Below are 23,250 nucleotides of genomic sequence, written 5' to 3'. Positions count from 1 at the left end.
TCTGCTCAGCTCCTTTCCTGGGCCAGGAGGTCACCTGACCTTTCTGTCTCCAACACCTTCAGCTGGCACCTTTGCAGAGGAGGGGCCCAAGGCATCGTGCTAGGAGACAGTTATGAGTGCCAGGCATTCAGGTGCACTGGCCCTTGCTCTGCCAGCAATCACACACCCTTATCCCAACACCTAGATATTAAGAACTGCCTAGGACACTTAGCCCAACACAGTATTCAGAGCAAACATCAAGAACATTCCCAATTCGTCACACCATGCTACTCCCAAAGTGTCTGGCACAATATCTCTGTAGCCTTGGGGTGGGGGCGGGGGAGGGGGCAGAGGGTCACTGCCCCCACCTGCAGGCACACCCCTCACAACTCCCGTTGTGGCGAACGAGGAACGTGGCCATGGGAGCTTTGGGGGAGGTACCCACAGGGGAGGGTGGGCACGCAGAGCCCTGTTTCCCCTCCCCAGGTGCCGCAGCGATGTGGTGCTGGCTGCTTCCGCGGAGCAGCGCGGGGCCAGGGCAGGCAGGTAGGGAGCTGCTGCCACCCCAGAGCTGCTCCAGGTAAGCAGAACCAGACCAGAGGCTGCCCCTCCTGCACCCCGCACCCCAATTCCCTGCCCTGAGCCCCCTGCCACACCTCTCCTGCACCCCAGCCGCCTTCCTGAGCCCCCTCGATACACCCTGCATTCCACACCCTCCACACCCGCACTCCCACCCTTCCCCAGAAGGAGCGTGGGACGCACCCGCCCAGGCTGAAGAAATGTGGTACAGTGTGCATGTCATAAACAGATAGCTAAGGGTTAATGTTTCTTTGCCTGTAAAGGGTTAACAAAGGGAACCAAACACCTGACCAGAGGACCTATCAGGAAACTGGTTTTTTCAAGCTCGGGAGGAATTTTTGGGTGTGTGTCCTTTTGTCTGTGTTTTTCTGTTCTGTGCTCTCTCGGCTATGAGAGTGATTTCTATCTCCAGGCTTTTCTAATCTTCTGTTTCCAAGTGTAAGTACAAAAAAGGGAAAACAATAGGTTTTTATATTTGTTTTTGTATTTACATGTGTGTATTGCTGGGATGTTTAAATTGTATTTCTTTTTGAATAAGCTGTTTATTCATATTTTCTTTTAAGCAATTGACCCTGTATATTGTTATCTTGATACAGGACCATTTTTATGTCTTTTCTTTCTTTTTATAAAGCTTTTCTTTTTAAAAACCTATTGGATTTCTTTTCTAAGTGAGGCTCTAGGGATAGAAATCCCTGTGCCAGGATTACGGTCTTTCTCAGGAAAGACTGGAGGGGGAAAAGAAGGAGGGGGGAAGGTAAATTGCCCTCTCTGTTTTGTAATTCAAGGAGTTTAAGTACAGTAATCTTCCAGGATAACCCACGGAGGGGAAGCCTGGGGAGGAAGTAAAGAGAAGACAAGGGGAGGGGGGTTATTTTCCTTTGTGGTAAGACTCAGGGCATCTGAGTCTTGGAGTCCGCCAGGGAAGGTTTTGGGGAGACCAGAGTGAGCCAAACACTGGAATTTTTGGCTGGTGGCAGTGCTATCAGATCCAAGCTGGTAATTAAGCTTAGAGGATTTATGCTAGGCACCCACATTTTGGACGCTAATGTTCAGAATTGGGATTTATGCTTATGACAGTGCGCTATCCGGGGCCTCCTTCACAGCCCTGTGCACTGGCTGATGCCTTCCTGCTGCACATGGTGGACACTGCACCTCGTTCATAACCTTCTTCTCTGTCACAGGCCTAGCAACTTAAAACCCCTGTAGGCTGCACTGATCGAGCTTCCCAGCCACACCTCAAGTGTGTTTTCATTCATATTCTCCTCTAGCCGACCAGCGTCTGGCTCAGACTGCAGTGTAAATGTACTGGACGCGTGTGTGCAGAACCCAGTGCGTAGGAACGGACCAATGGTCCATCTAGCCCAGTATCCTGTCTCTGATAGCGGCTGGTGCCCAGTACTTCAGAGGGAAGGAACAGAACAGGGCAATTATGGAGTGATCCATCCCCTGTCGTCCAGTCCCAGCTTCTGGCAATCAGAGCTTCAGGGACCTAAGCAAGGGGTTGTGTCCCTTAGTTCTTTTTTGAACCCTGTTATACTTTTGGCTCACGACATCCCCAGGCAGTGAGTTGTGCAGGCTGGTTGTTCACTGTGTGAAGAACTACTTCCCTATGTCTGTTTTAAACCTGCTGCCTATTCATTTTGTCGGGATCATATGGGTAACTAATGATGGGGCCCTAATGTCAGTTGGGCCCATTAGCCATTTGGAGACTCCTGGCAATAGCTGCCCCTGGGGCTCAGGCCCTGGGGTTTGTTGTGGGAGGCGGATAGAACCTGCTGGGCCAGCTGATTGAGAAGACACTGGAGACCTGGCTGACAAACCTTGGCCGCGTGCATCCAAGGCTGCAGTCATCAGCTGGGACTGACCCGGGGGTGGGGCTTCCATCGCCAAAAGCAGGGGCCCCGACTGCCTGAATCCTTCCCACTTAATGGTAGCGGGGTCTTATCCTGGCTGGGACAAGCCAATCCGCCACGCTCCGCCGGTGCCAGAGATGGGACGGGGGCTGTGACTGCTAAGCAGGGCCACGCAGAGGGCTGAGTTAATGGGCTGAGCTGATGCCCTCTGCCCTGGCCACACCAAGCATTAGGGGTGGCACCCGGTTGCTGATCCCAGGAGACGTTCGCCCTCACGGTTTCACCAGTTCTCCTTTCTCTCCTCCAGGAGGCGCACTTCTCCGAGGTAAACGCAGTCAAGTTCAGTCCTAGCTCCGGTATGTTGGCCACGGGCGGGGCCGACAGTCTCATCAGGCTCTGGAGCGTGGCTGGAGGTACAGTAACGGGCCGTTCGCTGCTCTTGGCCGTAGGTTAACGTGGGAGCGGCATTGCCAAGCGGGAGGGCGGCTGAGCGCTCACCAGCTGGCCGGGTGGTAACACCCTGCAGACAGCCTGGTGCGGGGTGGTGAATCCTATCATGCCAGTGACCGTCCCCACTCCTGCAAGGGCATGAGTCCTTGATACATCCTCCTGTGACTGCCTAGCCCTTTCCTGCCTCTCCGTAACCTTTGCAGCAGTGAGCTTGCAGTCCTGTAGTGCGCTTCCTCCAGACGCATCTCAAGCCACTTCTCTGCGCCCTCTAACAGAGCCTCACTTTGCTGCAGCCATGTTTGGGGTGGAACCCATCGGCTCCTAAACAGAACGCAGCAATACAATTTAGGCCAGTAAAGAGGAGCTTGGTTGGAGGCTCTGGTTTGGCCCCCTTTGTCATGCTGCAGGCTACGGAGCATGCAGGTTGTGTCCTGGGTCTCGGGCGCAGTAGGATGTGCACGCACAGGCTTATTCCAGCCGGCACATGGCAGGGGTCTCTGGGTCAGGTCACTGCAGAGTCTTGCCTTGACGTTGCTGTCACTCCCATCACTTGTTCTAAGCACCTCCCCATCAGCACACCCAGAGCCTTTCCTTTCCCCTTCCCGAAATCTCCAGGGGCATTGCAGCCCTGGAACCAGACCCCGCCCTGACGGCCGGACACCTGCTGTCCTCCCAGGGCTTCCTTTCCTACTCTACTTTCTCTGGCAGAGCCATGAAATTCAAACCCAAGCATCCCCTGGGCCCAGGATGTTCTCTGCTTAGAGACATTGCTGTGTAAATAACCCCCATTGCACAGAGAGGGAAACTGAGGCACGGAGAGGTCAAGGGCTGTTTTTTTAAAGTGGCCTCTGACTTGGGCTGCCTCCAGCTTCTGAGCGATGGATTCTCAGAGCTGCCAAGTGCTCCCAGGGCCTTGAAGGCTCAGGAATTGGCATCGTTCGGCCTCTCCCTGCTGCCCCTGGGGCTAATCACTGTGCTGTTTCTGTCTGCTCTCAGGGAGGCTGGAGAGCCTGCAGACCTTGGAAGGGGCTAACGGCAGCATCACCAGCATCGAGTTTGACCCGTCGGTGAGTGAGGTGTTGCTGGCGGGCCCAGTGTGGCTGGGACCGTCCTGAGTCAGGATCCCGGGACAGAGGCAGCCGGGGGCAGCTGCAGCCCCTGTGCTCAGAGCATGGTGCATCTGCCAGCTCTTCCTTTCTCCTCTCCTTGCTGGCCACCTCTCTGAGCTGCGGGCAATCAGCTCTTCCGGCTGCTGCGACCACAAGGAGGGGGCTGACAAGAGGCAGAAGTCATTCCTAGAGTAGAGGAGAGGTGGAGGAGCTGGATTGTGGCTTCCTCACACCGTATCGGTGGCAGAGCCTGGCCTAGTGACCGGGTCCCCTGACTCCTCACGGCTCCTGGAGAAGCCTCTGAGAAACAGCTCTTGGAGAGCTCGGAAGTTCTCCAGGGGTTGCAGGAGAGCCCCATGCTCTCTGCTCTCTGAGCAGCTTGGAAGCCCCAGGGGGCGCAGGAAGGAGACCGTGATGCATCAGTAACCGCAGGGCAGGAGAAGAGAGGCTGCTGGGAAGCTGGAGGGGGAATGGAGGCTCCAGGCCAAGGTGGTATGGGGTGCGGAGCAGGAGTGGGAGTGGGACCTTTCAGGAGGGCGCTTTGAATAGTGGAGTCCGCCCCGGGATCTGTGTCTGATTGGGATCAGCATGCACTGGAGGTGCCGTGCAGCCAGTGGGAGCCATTGCACAGCATGGGCACTAGGTAGCGGCAGAGAGAAGCCATCACTTGGATGGCCAGCGCCTGGTAGTCCAGCGTAGCCAATGTACTTCAAACCCAGGCTTTCTTCCAGCCCCCAGCCGTGCTCGGCTGTTAGCTGGCGGGGGCGGGGGTCTTTCGAGAGCCTCGTTGGCTCCCCCAGCTTTGTGAGCGCTGGTAGCTCACCGGGTGCTGACCAGGAGGGTCAAGCCGTGCCTCTGGGATGGTGCTCTCCGCTGGGAGGTGCGTGAATGGCCGGGAAGAGAGTGGGGCTGACTGTTTTCACCCAGCCCCAGTGGCGACAGGGTTAGTGTCAGGGGCTTCATAGATTCCAAGACCAGAGGGGACTGTTGTGATCAGTGGTCCAACCTCCTGTACAGCACAGACTGTGCAACCCCCCCGACAGGCTCCTGTTTAAACTAGATTCCCCCCGCTGTGCCCCTCCACCCCCTCCCCATTACGGTGACCTGTGCTGGCCTCCGTTCTCCCATGGACTGAGCCCGCAGGAGGCAGAGATGGTGGGGAGAGAGGGAGGGGCTGGCTAGGAAGGGGGCACCCCACAGCATGGGGGAGGGCTTGAGCCAGGAGACTAGCCAAGGGGGAGAAGGCTGCAAGGTATATAGGGCAAGATATGGGGATGCCCGGGGGAGGCAGCTCAAGTGGAAGATCCAGGCTGCATAGGTGATCACAGTGGTCTCCAGATCAGCGGCCTGCAGGCCCTCAAGGGGCCTCTTTATGCTGGAGAGGCAGCGGCTGAATCCAGCCTGGGCCGGGGAAAGCGAGTATCCCCATTACGAGGAAAAGCAGCAGGTGGGTTCTGTGCGGGAGTCATTTGTCCTGGTCTCAGCTGGAGCCATGTGAAACGCTGCAGAGCAGCCGGGCGGCTGGCAGAGGGGAGCCAGCATGACGTTTCGGAGCGCCCCACGGCGAGGCATGGACCACGCTGACTGCGCACACGTGGCGTCACCAGATCTCTGTGATCCCAGGAGCCGAGGACCGGTGGCTCTGCGTGCAGCCGAGGGCAGGAACCCTCGCTCACACCGCCACTCCCTGGCCTGTTCCCGTCATCTCCCTCTTCCTCCTCTTTCAGGGCTGCCAGATCTTGGCGGCGGCGTACAACAACGCAGCGCAGCTGTGGCATATCGGGGACTGCAAATCCAAAGTAAGTACCCTAGGGTCTTGTCTGGATCCCTGCGTTTTGGATGGCGGGGGGGTGGGGGGGGGGAGAAAATATCCCCTGCCAACCGGGGAAAGATCCAGACACCTAGGAGACTGAGGGCCACCAGGGATCGCTCCCTGTTGTCACACATCAGCTGCATGGATCGTGCTCAGCTGAAGCAGATGCGTGACGTCCGCTGGGTTATTTGGGGGTGGGTCTTGCCCCCAGTCTCTCACAGTGCCTTGCCGATACCCTGAGGATGTTCTTCTGACCCCAGATCTGCCAGGCAGGGTAACCTACCAGCAGGGTGGCTGCAGCTACGTGCCCGGTCACATGCTGCTGGCAGGCAGAGACGTTTCTGGTCACCCATGAATACTTCGAAGATGGATCCTGTGAGCTTTCCTGAATTTAGCACGTGTGGCAGGGGCCCTGCAGGAGGCAGTAAACTGGCCCCACTCTGGTCAGTCAGTGCTGGCATCCCCACAGGAGGGGGGAAACTGAGGCACAGAGCAGCTAAGTGACTTGCCCAAGCACCTCTGGGAGCAGAGTCCTGGCTCCTAAGCCTGTGCCTTATCTCCAAGACTATCCTTGCTGCATTTTATGCCAGCAGAGAATTTGGCCCTGAGTACCTGCCCAGGGCTTGAGACCCTCAGGTGGAAGGTGCTGTGTAACTGCAGAGATCAAGGCTCTGCCTCCAGCACATGGGTTCCCCAGCAGGGAGCGAGAGCGGTGCCTAGTGGGTGGAGGCCACATCACGCCCCCTCTGTGCGGTCAGTAGGTCTTCAGAGGTGGTGAGAGCCTGGCCATGCTCTTGGGACCATTTCCCGGGGCCAAGCTTATGTCGCTGGTCGCCCCCTCTGTGCGGACAGGGCTGAATGTAGCAGCCACTAGTAACCCGTGGGACGTGTCTGTGCTGGGCTGGGCCACTGGCAGCCTTGCACAGATGGAGGGCCTGAGAATGGGGCGCTGCCTTGGCACTGGGTAGCCCCGAGGGATGACCAGTGAGGGGACGTGGCTGGCGGCAGAAAGGAATTCCTGGTAGCAGGGAGATGCATGCACCATGTGTCCTTCCTCCCCTCCTCCGGCTTGTACTCCCACCAGTTGGGTGGGTCAGCGAGGGGCAGGCTTGAACGCTGGTAGGGGAGGGCAAGCTGGGTGGGGGCGGGGGCATCTTTTGTCATGGGAGGGTAGCGACAGCTGGGGGAGAGGTAAGATTCCTGCAGGGATGGAGTTGTGTTAATGTGCCGGGCTGCCCGGTGCCTTGAATACCAGCCCGGTGTCCGGTGCCTTGCAGCTGGCACTCAGACCCTGCTGGGGACTGTGCTATCTGAGCTGGCAGAGACTGGCATGACACGCTGTGATCCCAGGGCCTGATCCTGGGAGGAGCTGCACCCTGGAGAGCCTGCTGGCTTCAGGCAGGGTCGTAGGTGCTTGCGGCCCAGATCTGCCAAGGTGTCTAGGCTCCTAACTTCCACTGAAACCCATGGTTGGGAGCTAAGATACCTGGGAGGCTCTGGGCTTCAGTGCCTCCAGGTGAGGCGCACGAATCCCCACCCAAGTCTGGTGCAATCGTTTAAAATCGTTCCCCCCGTCCCCCCTGGCCCTGCTGCAGCTGCTGTCAAAGGCACCGGGGCCAGCTGCTCCGCTGGTGTAAACTGCAAGCACTGCGCTGATTCACCCTGGTAGTGGATCCGAGCCTGGAAGAACACGGAGCCATTTCCCAAGCCCCGCCAGGCCAGCAACTCCGGGGTTTGGAGTGACTGTCCCTATACATTCATCTGCGGGCGGAGCCTAAATAAGAGCCCAGCTGAGCCTCCCCACGCGGGTGCTTCCCGGCCACGGCTCTGCACATTCCACCCCTCCCTGCTGGCGTGGCGCCGGCCGCTCGCACGGAACGTGCATCACCAGTGAAGCTTTCAGGCCTTGGATTTCAGTGACTGTCTCCAGGCTGCGCAGGTGGATCAGTCCCCTGGGGCTGCCCGTGGCAGTCAGATCTAGGCTCCGTGCCCCTTCCTGCAGGGGCGGCTCAGCACGGGGTTCTTGCAGCAATCCAGCAGCCAGGCTGCAAGGGCTCAGTTGGCAGCAGAGCTGAGGCTAGAAAGTGAGGGCATCAAGCTGGGCAGCCCCATTCCTGCTGGGGCAGAGCTTCAAACCCCCTTGGTGCATCCTGTATTTTGGAGCCACGTGAGTCTGGCTGGGGATCTGTTACAGCCAGACTGGCTGGTTGCTGGCGTACGCTAGAGCAGCCTCGGGGCTGTTCTGTCTCGCTCTTTGCTTCCCAGGAAGCCGAGAATAGCTGTAGTGCTGTGCGCTCTAGCTGTGCCCCTGAGCTGAGGGCCGAAAGCAGGTCCTCCCACCAGCCAGGAAAAGGGTTCAGATGCTATTTCTGGGAACAGAAAGGAGCTTTAACATAACTGAGAACTAGCACCCAAGTCTGCCGCTACTTCCAACCCCTGCCTGCACATAGAGGAGGAGAAAGACCTGGGTGTTTTGGTCGGTCACAAGGTAACTACGAGCTGCCAATGTGCTGTGGCCATGAAAAAGGCTAGTGCAGCCTTAGGATGCATCAGGCAAAGTGTTTCCTGCAGAGACAAGGAAGTGTTAGTACCATTATACAAGGCACTGCATCTGCAGTATTGTGTGCAGTTCTGGTCTCCTGTGTTTGAGCAAGGTGAATTCAAACTGGAACAGGTACAGAGAAGGGCTGCTAGGATGAGCCGAGGAATTGAAAAACCTACCTCATGCGAGGAGACTCCAGGAATGTGGCTTGTTTAGCCTAAGGAGAGAGATGATTGTTCTCTATAAATACATCAGAGGGATAAACACCAGGGTGAGGCAGGAGTTATTTAAGTTAAGGGCCAATGTGGACACAAGAACAAATGAATATAAACTGGCCATCAGGAAGTTTAGACTTGAAATTAGATGAAGGTTTCTAACCGGCAGAAGAGTGAAGCTCTGGAACAGCCTCCCCAGGGAAGCAGTGGGGCAAAAACCTAACTGCCCCCAACTGGGCCCTCAAGACTGAGCGCGATACGGTTCGAGACTGAGCGTGATATGTTTCTGGGGGGGATGGCAGGAGACCACCTACAATGACATGTGGCCCATGGTTGACTCTAGCAGCAAATATTCCCAACAGCCAGTGATGGGACGCTAGATGGGGAGGGCTCTGGGTTATTCTCTCCCAGGGGTCTGGCTGGTGGGTCTAGCCCACAAGCTCAGGGTCCAACTGATCGCCATATTTGGGGTCGGGAAGGAATTTTCCCCCAGGTCAGATTGGCAGAGGCCCTGGAGGTTTTTTGCCTTCCTCTGCAGCATGAGGTCACTTGCATGTTTAAACTAGTGTAAATGGTGGATTCTCTGTAACCTGAAGTCTTTAAACCATGATCCGAGGACATCAGTAACTCAGCCAGAGACTAGGGGTCTATTACAGGAGTGGGTGAGTGAGGTTCTATGGCCGGCAGCATGCAGGAGGTCAGACTGGATCATCACGATGGTCCCTTCTGATCTTGAAGTCTAGGAGTCTGTGTATTGGATTCATTATTTGGAATTGCAGAGAGATTGTAGTGTTAAGTAATTAAAAAAAACAACCCACAATCCATTTCAGTTCTGCAACAATTCCAGCAGGGGGCAGGGTTGGGCTTTGTTCTGCGAGTCCGTAACTGGCTGACTTTTCTGTAACAGGCCCGTTGTGTGTCATTTTCCTTGTTTTGATTTATTTTTAAAAATTAGATTATTGGGAAGAAAATAAAATGGAAAAAAAACAACCCCTAAACCCCTTAACATCTCCAGCTGTTGTGTTGTCTAGGAGACGCTCACGGGCCATGCTGACAAAGTGACGGCTGCCAAATTCCGTTCCACCCGCCTCCAAGCGGTGACGGGCAGTCGGGACAGGACAGTCAAAGAATGGGACCTGTGCAAAGGGGCCTGTAAGTAACCGACTCTGTCAGGCGTAGTGTCCTGTGTCTCACCAGCGACCTCCACTGGGGGCGTGTCAAGTGTGCATTTGTCCACTGCTGGCAGGGGATGATTATGGTATTGCGGTGGGGTCTAGGCTAGGTTCATGCACAGCCACAGAGCGCGAGGCAGTTCCCTGCATCGACGAGCTTACAATCTGAATAGGGAAACTGAGGCACCGACCGGGGACGTGACTTGCCTAAGGTCACACAGCGGGTCTGCGGCAGAACTGGCAGGTCTCTTGACTGCTGATCTCGTGCCTTAGTCCAGTGGCTGTTATACTCACTAATACTATGGCAGCTACCAGAGATGCCCCTTTAGTTCAAGGCTTGTGCTTTGGAGCAGACGGTTCTGGGTTCTAGTCTGGATGCACCATGTGGTTCCCCCACGACCTCTGAGGTCTGGCTGTGGATCTGTTGCGGCAGGTTCTTATGGGCCCGCCGCAGGGACAGCCCACCCTGCGCATCTTGGAAAAGCCGGCTAAGGGACTGTTTCGATTACAGTAATTCCCCGGGGCTCCGATCCCTGTTGGGGCCCGTTGTGCTGGGCACCAGGCACACATGGCCTTACAGGCTAAAAGTCATGCCCCGGCCGGGGGATGGGGACGTACCCTCCTCATGGGCTTGGATGGCAATGAATTGGCGCTGCTCTGTTGCTTCCATGTGGTGGCTTTTTAACTGGGGCCAGCAGCTGTGGAAAGACGAGGGAGAGGAGCAGTCATGGCTGATCACCTGATTGCCTGAGACTTATACTGGCTGCGCTTTCCTCCCCTGAATGGATGAAATGCCTCCCTGGGGGAAGAAAAGCCCTGGCTATCAGTGGCTGGGTGGTGCAGGCGTAGGAAGGAGATTGTAGTCCCGTGGGCAGGGCACAGGACTCAAGTCGGGGGCCTGGTTTCAGTTCCCAGCCCTGCCACCCACTGGCCAATGTGCTCCACTGCCCTGTGCCTCAGTTTCCCCAAGGGAAATGGCCTCTAGAGGGCCCAGTTGGGGGCATTGTCCTGGGCAGTGAAACAAGGAGAGTGTCTGACCCAGGGGGTTCGCACACTGGCATTAGGACAAGCTGGAGCAGGTGGCTCAACAGACAGGGTGAGGGACCACAGCTGGCTGCCTGCCTTTGGGCTGCCATATTTGCAGAGCGCTGCAGGCCTTGGAGGACGGTGCTAGGAGCAGGCAGCGCCATGGCCACTGGTGGGCTGTGGCCGTGGTGGGAGCCAAGTAGCCACGTAGCTAGACTAGAGAGTTGGGAGCGGGCCGGTGCTGGGAGTTTGGTGTCCCTTGTCTTTTCGCACCTCGCCTGCTGGCAGAGAACTGCTCCGTGAAGGAACGCTGGGCCTCCTCGCTGTGGGGGACCCTCCCGGGAAATCCGGGGAGCTGCCGGGGAGGGGGCTGTGCCATTGCAGGACCTGCCATCATGCCAGCCCTGGACTTCCCCAGCCCTGGCTGCAGGTCCTCACCCCATTCTTGGAATTCAGCTCTGGCCTTTCCAGCCCCGGGGCTGTTAGTTATGTTGCAATCGCCCTCGAAGGGACATTAGATCAGGGCCCCGTTGGGCTGGGTGCTGGATAAACCCACAGCGGGAGCCGGGGGCAGGATGAGGGTAGCCGTGGTTGGGCCAGGCTGCCCTGAGCAGGGAGTGCCCCAGGCACCGAGCCATCAAGTGGTTCATGCTGAGAACAAACCCAGCCCGTCTCAGGTGAGCTCGTTGTCTGGAATTTGAACTCGGGTCTGGTGCATGGGACCCAATGCCGGGCCCAACTCCCCTGGGCGGTGTGATCTGTGCCAGGGAGTCGACGGGTGGTGCTGCCTGGCACAGTGCTCCCTTATGAATGGTCAGCGTTCTCCCTGTGGGTAAAGGGTCTTCCCTGGGAGGTAGCACGGCCCATAGCGGAGCCCCGGTACCCTGGCACTACCCTGCCAGCCTCGCACCCCCCCATCACTCACAGCCGTGCTGTCCCCACAGGCTGCAGGACCATCAATGTCTTTTCCTACTGCAACGATGTGGTGTGCTGTGACAATGTCATCGTGAGCGGCCACCACGACAAGAAGATCCGCTTCTGGGACAGCAGGTGACTCCCCTTCCTGGGCAAGGTAGCTGCCAGGCAAGGCCACCAGCTGGACCCCTGGGGTCTCTGGGCCCCATTGCTTGGCGCTGGGGAAACAAGCAGGATAAAACACTGTCCTGCCATTCTAGAAACACCTTCCTGCCTGACTTCAGACCTGTCCGCCCTGAGATCAGCTTACCCAGCAAGGGTGCTGTTCATTCTCCCTGTTTCACATATGGGGAAACTGAGGCCCAGATTGGCTAAGTGCCTCACCCAGGGGCTACAGAGGGAGTTGGTGTCGGAGCCAGGGTTAGAACTCAGGAGTCACTCGGGGGCCTGTGGTCTGTCTGGTAGGCCTTGCTGCCCATCAGTGGGATGCTAAGCAGTGAGTGGATATTCTCAGACTGGCCTTTCTGGGATGACCTGGTGGTTATAGCTCTGGACTGGAACTTGGGAGAGTCGTGGCTCCCTGCGCAAGTCACTCAATGTCTCTGTGCGATTGTCTCTGGTGCACTTGGTGCCTTGTCCCGCGGGCAGCCCCAAGGGGGTGGGACGGGCAAGACGGCCGGTGTGCACCGCAGCGGGCGGGTCACAATCCAGAGTGGCTGGGCATTTGGCTGCTCAGCAGGTTCCTTCACCGCTGAGTGGCAAGGGCTCTCGTCCGTTCCCTAGCAATGGATCTGTCCGTTTAATTAACTCCCATAATGGAACCAGGCGGTTCCTAGGTTAGCAGGGACAGATGTAACTGACAGTCTCTGGCGTGTGGGAGTCCTGGAAGGAGGGATTCGAATGGAACAGGAGGGAGGCTCTGATCCACGCGGGCCATCGGGAGTGGGCAGTCCCCAGGTGGGTTCTCCACGGGACAGTGAAGTTGCTGGCGTGCTAACGAGCCCCTTGTCTGCTGCACTCCAGGGGGCCCCGGTGCACGGAGGTGATCCCAGTTGAGGGGAAGGTCACCTCCCTCCACATCAGCCAGGACCAGATGCACCTGCTGAGCTGCTCCAGGGACAACACCCTGAAGGTCATCGACCTGAAGATGAACAACGTCCGGCAGGTGTTCCGGTGAGCGGTGGGTGGGACCCCAACCCTGAGAGCCTGAGCCAGGTCTGGCCTGACTGACCCCCCGTGGGTGTAATAAAGGTTCTCTCCCACCCTTCCAGGACTGGGCCTATTCTCTCCCCCTGTCCTGCTCAGGGACCCCTCCTTCCTGCCCTGATCTGTCTTAGCAGCCACGGCTCGCACCAGTCCTCAGGCTGCTGATAGGGCAGTGTTCTCCGGGGGAACTGAGGCACAGGGGGAGTGACTTCCCCAGGGTCATCCAGCAGGGCCAGTGGCAGAGTTGGGAATTGAGTCCAGCTCTGCGTCCTGCCTGCCCATAGCACCCTCCCTTTGGCAAAGCCGCCCCTCCAGAGCCAGTCGCACAGCTCCTACAGGAGCCTGAGCTGGCCGACGCTGGGCGAGGCCTGGCACACCCACTCTTCCACATCACGGCTGGGCGAGCTGCTGTCTGAGCCTGCCGGGAGCTAGGCCCAAATGGGTGATGCCACCTAGTGTCCTCGTGGGCTGGCAGAGGTGCTGGCGTTACACTGTCAGAAGAAGCTTGCGCCATCCCACGAGCCCATGTCTGGAGCTGGCTGCCCAGGGCGTGGAAGCCGGAGTGTTAAGTGCCTTAGGTTGCAGGGATCTCGTGTCTGAACCCAGAGCCTGGCCCTTTGCCCCACAAGCCAGCAGCTCTCCCTGGGCAGCTTGTATTGAGCAGCGGAGCCTGTCCGAGCCCCAGCCCCGGGTGTGTCCCTAGGGGAGCTGTCGCCCTTCGCGAGGAAGCGATGCACGTTCACCAGGGACAGTTTGTGTCTGCAGGGCCGACGGCTTCAGGTGCGGCTCGGACTGGACGAAGGCGATCTTCAGGTAAGCGGGGGTGGGGCTGCTGGCTGTGCTCGGAGTTGTACGCAGCATCGCGCAGCTTGACCCTCCCGCAGGGTGATAAAGGAGACACCCCACACAGGGGTCACTGGGATGGGGACTCCTCGCACAAGGGCACATGGTTGTGAACGGAGCTGGGGATCTGCAGCGCCAAGCTCAGCTCGTCCGTTGACACAGCTCTGGGTTATTGTTGTGAGAGAAGATCCCACAGTGTCAGCGAGCTAGTCATAGTGCAGGCACATAATGGGCAAGCGTCCTCCCCGCGGCCCAGCCAGTGCCCCTCACTCCTGCCCCATGGACCCTGCTATCCCAGTCCTGGGTGTCACCACCCCCAACCCAGCCAGTGCCTCTGACTCCTGACCTGAACTCTGCTCACACCCCAGGCTGTGGCTGTGGCTGGATCTCGATGTGGAAGTTGTCTCCACCCCCGCCCCCCCTTGTCACCGCTCAGCCCAAACTTTGGACAGGGTGGGAGGTGGAGGCGAAAAGGGGTCTCGTTGCTTCCTTTCTGGGCTCTATAGACCCTACCCAGCAATGTTCCCTTCCCCAAATGCCTCATTTTGCTCTTGACCCTGACCGGGGTGCCAGCAGGTTGACCCTGGAGGAGGAATCCCAGGAGCCGGGGGGAGCCCCTGGGAGGCTGCTGGCAGCTTTCCCCATGAGCAGCTCCTCCTGCATCCCACAAGAGCAGGGCCCTGCATTCTCCTGAAAAGCCAAAGGGCAGTTTCCCATCACGCGGGCTCTTCAGCTGGGGATCTGCCCTGCTGCTTCACCCCTGCTCCCTTGCCAGTATCAGTGGCAACCTCACCAGCCCCCCAGGCCTCCCAGAGGTGAGCTTGCAATGGCTCTTCCCCGTCTCTAGGCCAAGTAGCTCCCAGCTCCATCGCACGCTGTAGGTGGATGGCTTCTGCTTGTTGTTGTGGCTATTCTGCTGCTCCTTGAGACAGTGGTTGTCTCCCACCTGCCCCTCAGTTTTCTTCCTGACTGTTTTTGAGGGAGAAGGAGGTTCCCGAGATTCTTTGCTGGTGCCTGCGGGTGATGAATGAACAGCCTGCAACGTGGGCTGCAGCTACCCTTAGTCTGCCCTGGGCTTGCTGAGCTGTGGCCATTAGAAACCCTAAAACTTTCCAGCGCTTTTGGTTAAGCAGCATCCTCCTGCAGCAGGGAGTTCCACAGGTTTGCTGCATTCTCTTGTCTCAATGTACTTCTCTGGATAGAGCTCCCAAACCCTGCAGTGGATTCTGTGCCCCTCTGGACTGGAGTCCCAATGTCATGTGCCAGTATCAAAGAACCAGCAGAGGAGTCTCTGCATGCTGAGCTTACACTCTTCTCTGTTCCTTGTCCCCCCTCTAGCCCCGATAAGAGTTACGTGCTGGTGGGCTCCTCGGATGGCTCCCTCTACCTCTGGAACATGGAGAGCGGGAAGCTGGAAACGATCCTGTCTGGGGAGCACAGGTGATGGTCCACTGGCCTGTAGGACAGGCTGCTCTCCTAAAGGGGCTAGGCTGAGTGCATTAAACCAGGATTCTGGGGAGGGAGCAACCCCAGAGGCAGCAGGGGGCAGATCCCATGGGGAAGGAATACAGTGCAATGGCCTGATCGGGAACAGACCAGGCTCCTGGGATACAGTCGATCAAGGTTTTGTTCAACATCTTCATTAATGATCTGGATGATGGGATGAATTGCACCCTCAGCAAGTTTGTGAATGACACTAAACTGGAGGAGGAGGTAGATATGCTGGAGGGTAGGGGTAGGATACAGAGGGACCTAGACAAATTAGAGGATTAGGCCAAAAGAAACCTGATGAGGTTCCACAAGGACAAGTGCAGAGTCCTGCACTTAGGATGGAAGAATCCCATGCACTGCTACAGATGGGACCAACTGGCTAAGCAGCAGTTCTGCAGAAAAGGACCTGGGGATTACAGTGGACGAGAAGCTGGATAGGAGTCAGCAGTGTGCCCTTGGTGCCAAGAAGGCCAACAGTCTATTGGGTTCCATTAGTAGGAGCATTGCCAACAGATAGAGGGACGTGATCATTCCCCTCTATTCAGCACTGGTGAGGCCACACCTGGAATATTGCGTCCAGTTTTGGTCTCCCCACTACAGAAGAGATGTGAACAAATTGGAGAGAGTCCAGCAGAGGGCAACGAAAATGATCAGGGGGCTGGTGCACATGACTTACAAGGACAGGCTGAGGGAACTGGGGTTATTAAGTCTGCAGAAGAGTGGGGGGGATTTGATAGCTGCTTTTAACTACCTGAAGGGGGTTCCAAAGAGGATGGAGCTCGGCTGGTGGCAGATGACAGAACAAGGAGCAATGGTCTCAAGCTGCAGTGGGGGAGGTCTAGGTTGGATATTAGGAAACACTATTTCACTAGGAGGGTGGTGAAGCACTGGAATGGGTTACCTAGGGAGGTGGTGGAATCTCCTTCCTTAGAGGTTTTTAAGGCCCGGCTTGACAAAGCTCTGGCTGGGATGATTTAATTGGGGTTGGTCCTGCTTTGAGCAGGGGATTGGACTAGATACCTCCTGAAGTCCCGTCCAGCCCTGATATTCTATGATTGTCAGGTGCATTGGGAGACTGGGCTGGCTGGGCCAGGGAGCCTGGGAAAGAGGCTTTGTAGAAAGGCCTGTCTAGGGCACCCTGGAGGGGCCCAGATTTTGGGAGAGGGGCGGATGGATCCTGTTGCAACCCCTGCTCAGCCAGAACCCAAGAAAACGGGGTTACTGCACAGGACACTGGGGAGCTTTAGAGAGTGGAGGTGAAGCTGTTTCCATGATAGTGAGTGTGTAATGGGGTCCCAACAGCCCCCACGGATCCCCCCTCCCTGTCACAGGCCCATCCCTGCAGTCTTCATCTCCTTTCCAAGGGTCCAGTTGCGCTGAGGCTGTACTGTGGGACCCTCCCCATGCCCACTTGCCCGGGGGCTGTGCTTTAATCCACAGGGGAAGCTTTCCAGATCTGGATGCTGGGGCTCATGTTATTGCCTCCTAGGGAGGAGGACAGGGCGACCCAATGGTTAAGGGAGGGGACTGGGAGCCAGGACGCCTGGCTTCTCTGCCCTGCTCTTCCACCAACTCAATACGTGATCGCTTAACTGCTCCGTGCCTCGGTTTCCCCATTTGTAGAATACTGTTTCTTACAAGGGTATTGTAAGACACAGGCCTTGTCCATATACAGGTGCTACTGGTGAAAGCACATCTTAAGGATAATAACAGCAAGCTCTCATAGAGCACTTTTCATTCAGAGATCTCCAAAAACTTTATGAAGAAAGCTAATATCACAGATGGGGAAACTGAGGCACCAGGCGATGAGATGACTTGCCCAAGGTCACCTGGCAGGCCAGTGGCAGAGCCAGGACTAGAATCCAGGTTTTCCAACTCCTGTGCAGGTGCTCAATACACTAGGCCATCCTGCCTCTGCAATACCTTGGGCAGATCCTCAGCAGGAGTAAATCAGGAGTCAATGAAGCTGTGCTGGTTTACGCCTGTCACGGAGTCTCCGGGTGATGCTCTGGAACTGCTCCCCACAAAGCCAGTCAGGACTTTGGGGAGCCTCCTCTCCCTTGGAGGAGACTTGTTCAGGGCAAGAAGCTCACATGTCTTCACCTCCTGGGTCTCTCCTTGGAGCATTCAGCATCCTCTGCCCCTCCGGCGCTTTCCCACATCGAGCCTGCCCAGCGGGTCCTGGGGAAGCCAGAGTCCTGCACCCCCACTTTGCAGTCAACGTGACTCTCAGCCAGCCAGTAAAACAGAGGTTATTCAATGACACAGAACAGGGTCTAAAACAGAGCTTGTAGATACAGTGAACCGACCCCTCAGCGGGTCCATTCGGGGGGCAGTGACCAGACCCCCACATCTGCACTGCAACCCTCGTCCCAGCCAGCTCCAGACAACAACCCCTCCAGCCCCTCCTCTCTGCTCAGCCCTCCCGGGCCAGAGGTCACCTGATCTTGTCTCCAACACCTCAAGCTGACTGCAGAGGAGGGGCCCAGGCCATCAGTTGCTAGGAGACAGAGGTTCAGGCATTTAGGTGCACTGGCCCCTTGCTCTGCAGCAATCACACACCCTTATTCCACCACCTAGATACTTAAGAACTGCACAGGGGACACTGAGGCACCAACACAGTATTCAGAGAAAACATTAAGACATTCCCAGTTCGTCACAATGCCATTCACAGATCTGCCCCCTCAGTTGACCATCATACTATCCCCCATCGTTCCTGGAGTAACTGCTCCTCTTTCGCTGATGGGAGAGTGGTGTGAGCACAGAACTGGGAGTCAGGTACTCCTGAGTTCTACTCTGGCCCAAGCCCTCTATGGTTTTGGCCAAGCCACTTAACTTAGCCGTGCCTCAGTTTCCCCACTGGGGTAACAGCATCCCTACCCCCATGGCACTACGAGAGAGCCCTGTATGGGAAGGGCGGGCCCTTGTTAGCGTCCTGTTAATTCTCCTTGCCTGTGTCCTTGTCCCCCATCCAGGGCCTCCGTGAATGCCGTGGCGTGGTGCTTCTCGGGCCAGTGTGTTGTGAGCGTGGACCAGGCGAAGAAGGTGGTGCTCTGGAAATAGGGCGCAACATGTTGCTGGTCTGCGGAGGAGTAAACCAGAGAGGCCATCAGCCCCTCCTTTATCTGCAGCTCTGCCAACCCCTGCTGCTACTGTTCTGCTCCCAAGGACCAAAGCAGCCCAGACCTGGAGAGTTGACAAGGTCCCAGAGGGGCAGAGGTGGGGTTAGAAGCTGCATTGGCTGCTCTCCAAAGACCTCCGCCTCCGCTAGCAACGGCAGCCGGGGCACTTCGCAGGATGCTGACACTTTGTAAAAGGAAGATTAGAAAACCAAGGACAAGTTTTCTATCTCAGACAGCAGGAGCGGGAGGCTGCTGGGCCAGCGTCTGAGGAACGGGCCCGTCGTGGCTGAGAAGGGCAGACGTACCCACCAGACTCCGGCGATGGGATGTTTGGGAGGGGGAGGAGCAGTTTGTGCCCGGCATTTAACCCTGAGGCAGGAGGTGACAAGCTCACTCTTGTGTCTGGGGGCCCGGGTGTGAGGATTCGGCGTTTCCAATGCGCTTGAGCGGCCACGCTGCATTGTAAGCCTGCAGGCAGGTCTCTCGGACATGCTAACGCGTCTGCACAGCCCGATGCAGCGCTTCTGACATGGGTTTGTGGCCTGAGCTGCGTTCACACTGCAGAAGGACGGGGCCTGGGCCTCAGACTCTGACCCACCCCCCAGCAGAGGCCTAGGACGCTTGCCAACCCAAGTCAGGCTCACGTGTGTGGATGGAAGCAGAGCTCGGCTCCAGCCCGAGTCAGAGCCAAGGCTTAGTGTGCAGTGCAGACGTACCCAAGGGGTTAGTGAGCTGGGTCTCTAGGCTTTGCCCCACCTTGCCCAATTGGTGCCTCCCACAGGCGACTACGGCTAACTCTGCCTGAGGGGGAGAGGCGTGAGATCCTGGAACCAGTGCAGCCTGTGGCCAAGCTCCTGTTAACTGCAGTGGGACTAGGAGAGGGGGCTGCTTTGGGAATAGTGGATCGCCCCTTAGGATGCCAGAGAGCACCATCTCCGTGGCCTGGGCAGTCGTGCCAAGCCAAAAGCCACAGACACCAGCCTTGTAAGCTCGAGACATGGGCCTGGGCACTTTTCCCCAGGAGTGAGCCACTGAGCGACTGTCTCCTCTCATTCCTTCCTGCCTCTGCTCGGTGGTTCTAAACAGTGCCTGGGGGCGTCCACAGGGCAGTCCAATCCCCTGATCTGATTCCACACCAACAATGGCAAAACAGGGCTGGGGGGCCCGAGTTCAGCCTGCTCTGCCATGCGAGCCACGGAGTTCGTTTATCATCCCGAATAATCTTTGTGCCTTCTGAGCGTTTGCCTGCCGGGGGAGAGGCCCTGCTGGGAGCACAGGGCACGGCCCGGGGTGGGTGGACTCATCTGGGTCGAGCTGCCCCTGCCATTGTGCCGTGGCCGTACAGCTGAACGGGCATGGCCAGGTGGAACACACATGCAGCGGGCTGCACCAGGCAGGACCCCACCAGTCCTGCTGCTGAATGTGCACCTGCCATGCGTGGGGGGCGAGACCCACCAGGGCACTTAGATGCATCTGGCTAATGCCCCCCCAACTGTGCCAGGCATTGGCCGTGTGAGGTTCCTAGGTCAATGACAGGGGAAGGCCCAGTAGCATCTAGTCCTCGCACTCCATATCCTTCTCTGAGACTGTAATGGCATGGCAGTGGTGTCCTGTGAATACAGCTTTAAAACACGGTCTGGATTTCTAGGCTGTTTCTTTTCCCCAGGCACTAACTCTCCTTCGGTGCCCAGCCTCTTGGAGGAGAGACCCAGCAGCTCCAGAGCCAGGCCGTCCACCAAGGAGTTACTCACAGTTGTTTTATGGGGGTCAAGTACTTCTCAAAGGCACCGATTTCAGTGACCCCAGAGACTGACCGTCCTCTGGCCACAGAATGGGCATAGTAGGAATGCAGCCCTCCCCCACCAAGGCCCTTTAGCCCTGACCTAGAGAGATCAGGTCTCCCTGCACTGCTGTGTGTGGGTTGGGTGCTCCACTCCAGAGGCAGCTGCATTTTGATGGTGCTGCTCATCAAATGCTCTGGGAGCTTTTGCTATGGAAGGAGCTGTAGAATTTCAAGGGGTGCTAGTCCCTGAAGGGTAGTAGCCAGCTTTGTAAAAGTGGTTTTGGGGGTTCAGTCAGGAACCCTGTGCCCCCTCATTTCAGATGCCCACACGGACAGAGATAAAGAGCTGAGCGCTGACCATCCCCTGGGCTGGGCAAGTGAAATCCACACAGGGGCTGGCAGTTTGCCCAGCACACGTGCCAAGGGCTTCCTATTTCTTGTCTGCAATTTACACGAGCTGCTGTGGCGCTGCTCGTGATTTATTCCGCGTCGACGACATGATTGCTAGCGTCACGCATGTTGCTGATCCTGTGGGCTGGCCCACCTTTCTTACTTTGTGGGGATGCTGCTGCAGTGACCTGTGCACAACTGCCTTCTACTGGAGGGAATCAGCCATCCTCAGCTGTGTGTCATAGCCTCTCCAGTGCTAATGGAGATTCTCCTTTAGCTCACGAGGCAGGACCCTTTGTTGTTAGAGCAGGAGGATGAGAGTTATGTGCCGGCCAGCTCCGTGATTGTTCTATGTCGACGTGTGTAGCATAGCAACAACTAAGATCTGCTGTTTCAGCACCTCCAATCCCTGTGGGGAGAGCCAAAGAGCAGGAGAATTGCTCTGGGGTTTGCCATTGTCCTGGGATCAGACCCGTGCCTCTGAGCCACCCTGCCTTCCCTGCGTTCAATGAACCTCACACCCCTCTCATGCCGAGATGGGTCCAGTTGCATAAATGAGGCAACTGAGACACAAAAGGCAGGAGCCTTGCCCCAGTTCCCGCTGCCAGCCAGCAGCAAAGGAACCCAGGCGTCCTGATGCTGGGTTCCAGGCTTTAACCGTTCTGTAGCTCACAGACTGAGGATGTCTTTCCTCTTTGCCCATGACTGCTGAGAGGCACATGTAAGACAGGGAGTGCTTAAGGGGGTCTTCTCCCAGAGCCTGCCATGCTGCCCTGGGGGCAGCGCTTGTTCAGTGCCAGCAATCTCACATGCAGAAGCTCCTCCCCAACCCAGCCTATGGCTGGTGGAGGATCAAAGTGAGCACCCAGGGCGCTGTGCTGGCTAAGAGGGTTAATGCAACCCAGCGAGGTCGAGCAGGGCGGTGGTAGCGTCTCTGTGTAAGGCGTCAGCCTAACCATTACCAGAGCCCTGTCCAGGTCTGGTGTGCGCATGTCATCGCAATGGGACAGCTGAGAAGAGAACAAAGTGAAGGGTCAGGGACAGCTTGAGTCTAAAAGACGCTTGGGCACACGCAGATGTTATAGGCGGGAGGCGGCAGGAGTCACTGGGTGAGGGCTCAGGCTAGACGCTCAGAACGTTCCCCGCTGGCCATCCTGCCTACGAACCTACGCATCATCTTCCCTGCCCGTTGCTCCAGCAGCCTCCCCTCTACCCGTGAAGCTGAGTTTGGGACTCAGACCTGGACGAAAACCCTACTGCTGCATCTTTGCTGATGGGTGGTTCCTCTATCAGAGCAACGTCCCCTACTGAGGGCTTGGCTCAGCCTGCCCTGGCCTGCTCCTGCAGGTATCTAGGTACCATGGCATCTACATTAGGTACCTACCTGGCCCTCGTCACCGTAGTATTTGAGCGTCTCTCACTCTGCAGTGTATTTAGCCCCACAACACCCCTCTGAGGTAGGGCGGGGCTGTCCAGATGGGGAAACTGAGGCACAGCAAGGCTAACTGACTGGCCCAATGTCAGAGTGCTTCACTTTGCACTGCCTCTATGCATGAAGCTGTTTATCACAATGCTGAGCACCTACCGGAGACGGGGCCTTCCATTACAGTGCAAGGCCCTGTCTTAATATCCACTAGCCCAGAGTCATTCCAGAGCACGGCATGTAAGGGGAGAAGAAGCCGGTTCCTTCACTCCCCAGCCGCCCTTTGTTTTCAGTGGCTGCATTTCCAATCAGCCCCTGCTGGCAAAGTGACCGGGCGTTACTGCAAAGCAGCCCTTAGCCTTTTCCAAGGTGTTTGTTCCACTGGAGCATGTCCTGCCTCCTGCTCCCAACCCTCTGCTTTCTCCTGCTCTATGCTGCAGCCTTTTGTGGGAAATAGCCCGGATGCACAGATCAGAGCCGCCCAAGGGAGCAGCTGCTGACGGTTTAGCGGTGAATGGGATGGGGCAGGCTGCTGGGTGGTCCCTGAGATTCAGGCTTCAGCATGGGTGAGGGGGCTGTTTTGACTCCAGCCAAGCTTTTGGGGTGCATGGCTCCCTGGCTCTGGAGTGGGGAGCTGGCAATCAGTGCTCCTGGCTCAGAGGAGCAGAGTCGCCTTCAGGAAAGCTGCATGGGGGAGGGGAAGCAGAGCAGGGGAGCACAGAAGGGGTTTGTGAGCAGTGAGCACTCGGGCTGGCATGCGGGCAGAGAGGCCCATCTGGGCTTCTGGCTCCCTAAGGACCTGAATGCACTATGACAGGTAAGCGTTGCCCCCTGTTGGTGAGTTTAAGCTGCAATACCCATGTGAGACAGAGTCTCTCCTCGTTTTACAGCTGGAGGGCGCTAATTAGCTTCCCAGCAGTTACACAAGACACCTGGGGCAGAGCTGGAGCATGAACCGAGCTCCCCTGAGTCCCAGCCAGGTGCTTTACCCACTAGGCCACCCTACCGCAGATCCTCACTTACCCGTGTCTTTGGATTGCCAGGGGTTGCCAGCATCTGGGCAAAACAGTGGTTTTGTTAAGATGCACCCAAGGTTCCTACTCTCAGCTCTGAATAGCTCCCCCAGCAAGGCCCTGAACTGCCTGCTTCAGTTCATGCGCAAAGCGAGGCTGAGATAGCAGGGGAGATAAAGCCAGTTAATATTTGTTTAGCGCTTTGCAAACATCAGCAGCTCATTTCTGTTTGGAGTAAATCTAAAGCGAGGAGGCTGTTAAAGGCCGCTGTAGAATTCTGCACGATGCTGGTTCCTCCGGGTGTCTGAAATGGGCCAGTAACAAGC

At 57.1% G+C, this 23,250-nt stretch overlaps 1 protein-coding gene across 1 annotated transcript in view; it reads left to right on the top strand.

Moving 5' to 3' along the window:
• Positions 1 to 19,950, top strand: part of ATG16L2 (autophagy related 16 like 2) — a 70,440-nt gene extending 50,490 nt beyond the window's left edge. Inside the window, exons 11-19 of the mRNA XM_075066884.1 lie at positions 2,719 to 2,824; positions 3,858 to 3,928; positions 5,698 to 5,769; positions 9,572 to 9,692; positions 11,683 to 11,788; positions 12,677 to 12,826; positions 13,625 to 13,672; positions 15,041 to 15,142; positions 18,169 to 19,950. Of these exons, the coding sequence (XP_074922985.1) occupies positions 2,719 to 2,824; positions 3,858 to 3,928; positions 5,698 to 5,769; positions 9,572 to 9,692; positions 11,683 to 11,788; positions 12,677 to 12,826; positions 13,625 to 13,672; positions 15,041 to 15,142; positions 18,169 to 18,256 (864 nt within the window). The 3' untranslated portion in view covers positions 18,257 to 19,950. The remainder of the gene's footprint in view (positions 1 to 2,718; positions 2,825 to 3,857; positions 3,929 to 5,697; positions 5,770 to 9,571; positions 9,693 to 11,682; positions 11,789 to 12,676; positions 12,827 to 13,624; positions 13,673 to 15,040; positions 15,143 to 18,168) is intronic.
• The last annotated feature ends 3,300 nt before the right edge of the window (positions 19,951 to 23,250 follow it).

Source organism: Chelonoidis abingdonii, chromosome 1, assembly GCF_003597395.2.
Source record: "Chelonoidis abingdonii isolate Lonesome George chromosome 1, CheloAbing_2.0, whole genome shotgun sequence".
In the NCBI taxonomy this organism is placed as follows: domain Eukaryota; kingdom Metazoa; phylum Chordata; order Testudines; family Testudinidae; genus Chelonoidis; species Chelonoidis abingdonii.
This window is presented reverse-complemented; position numbering and strand designations above follow the sequence as displayed.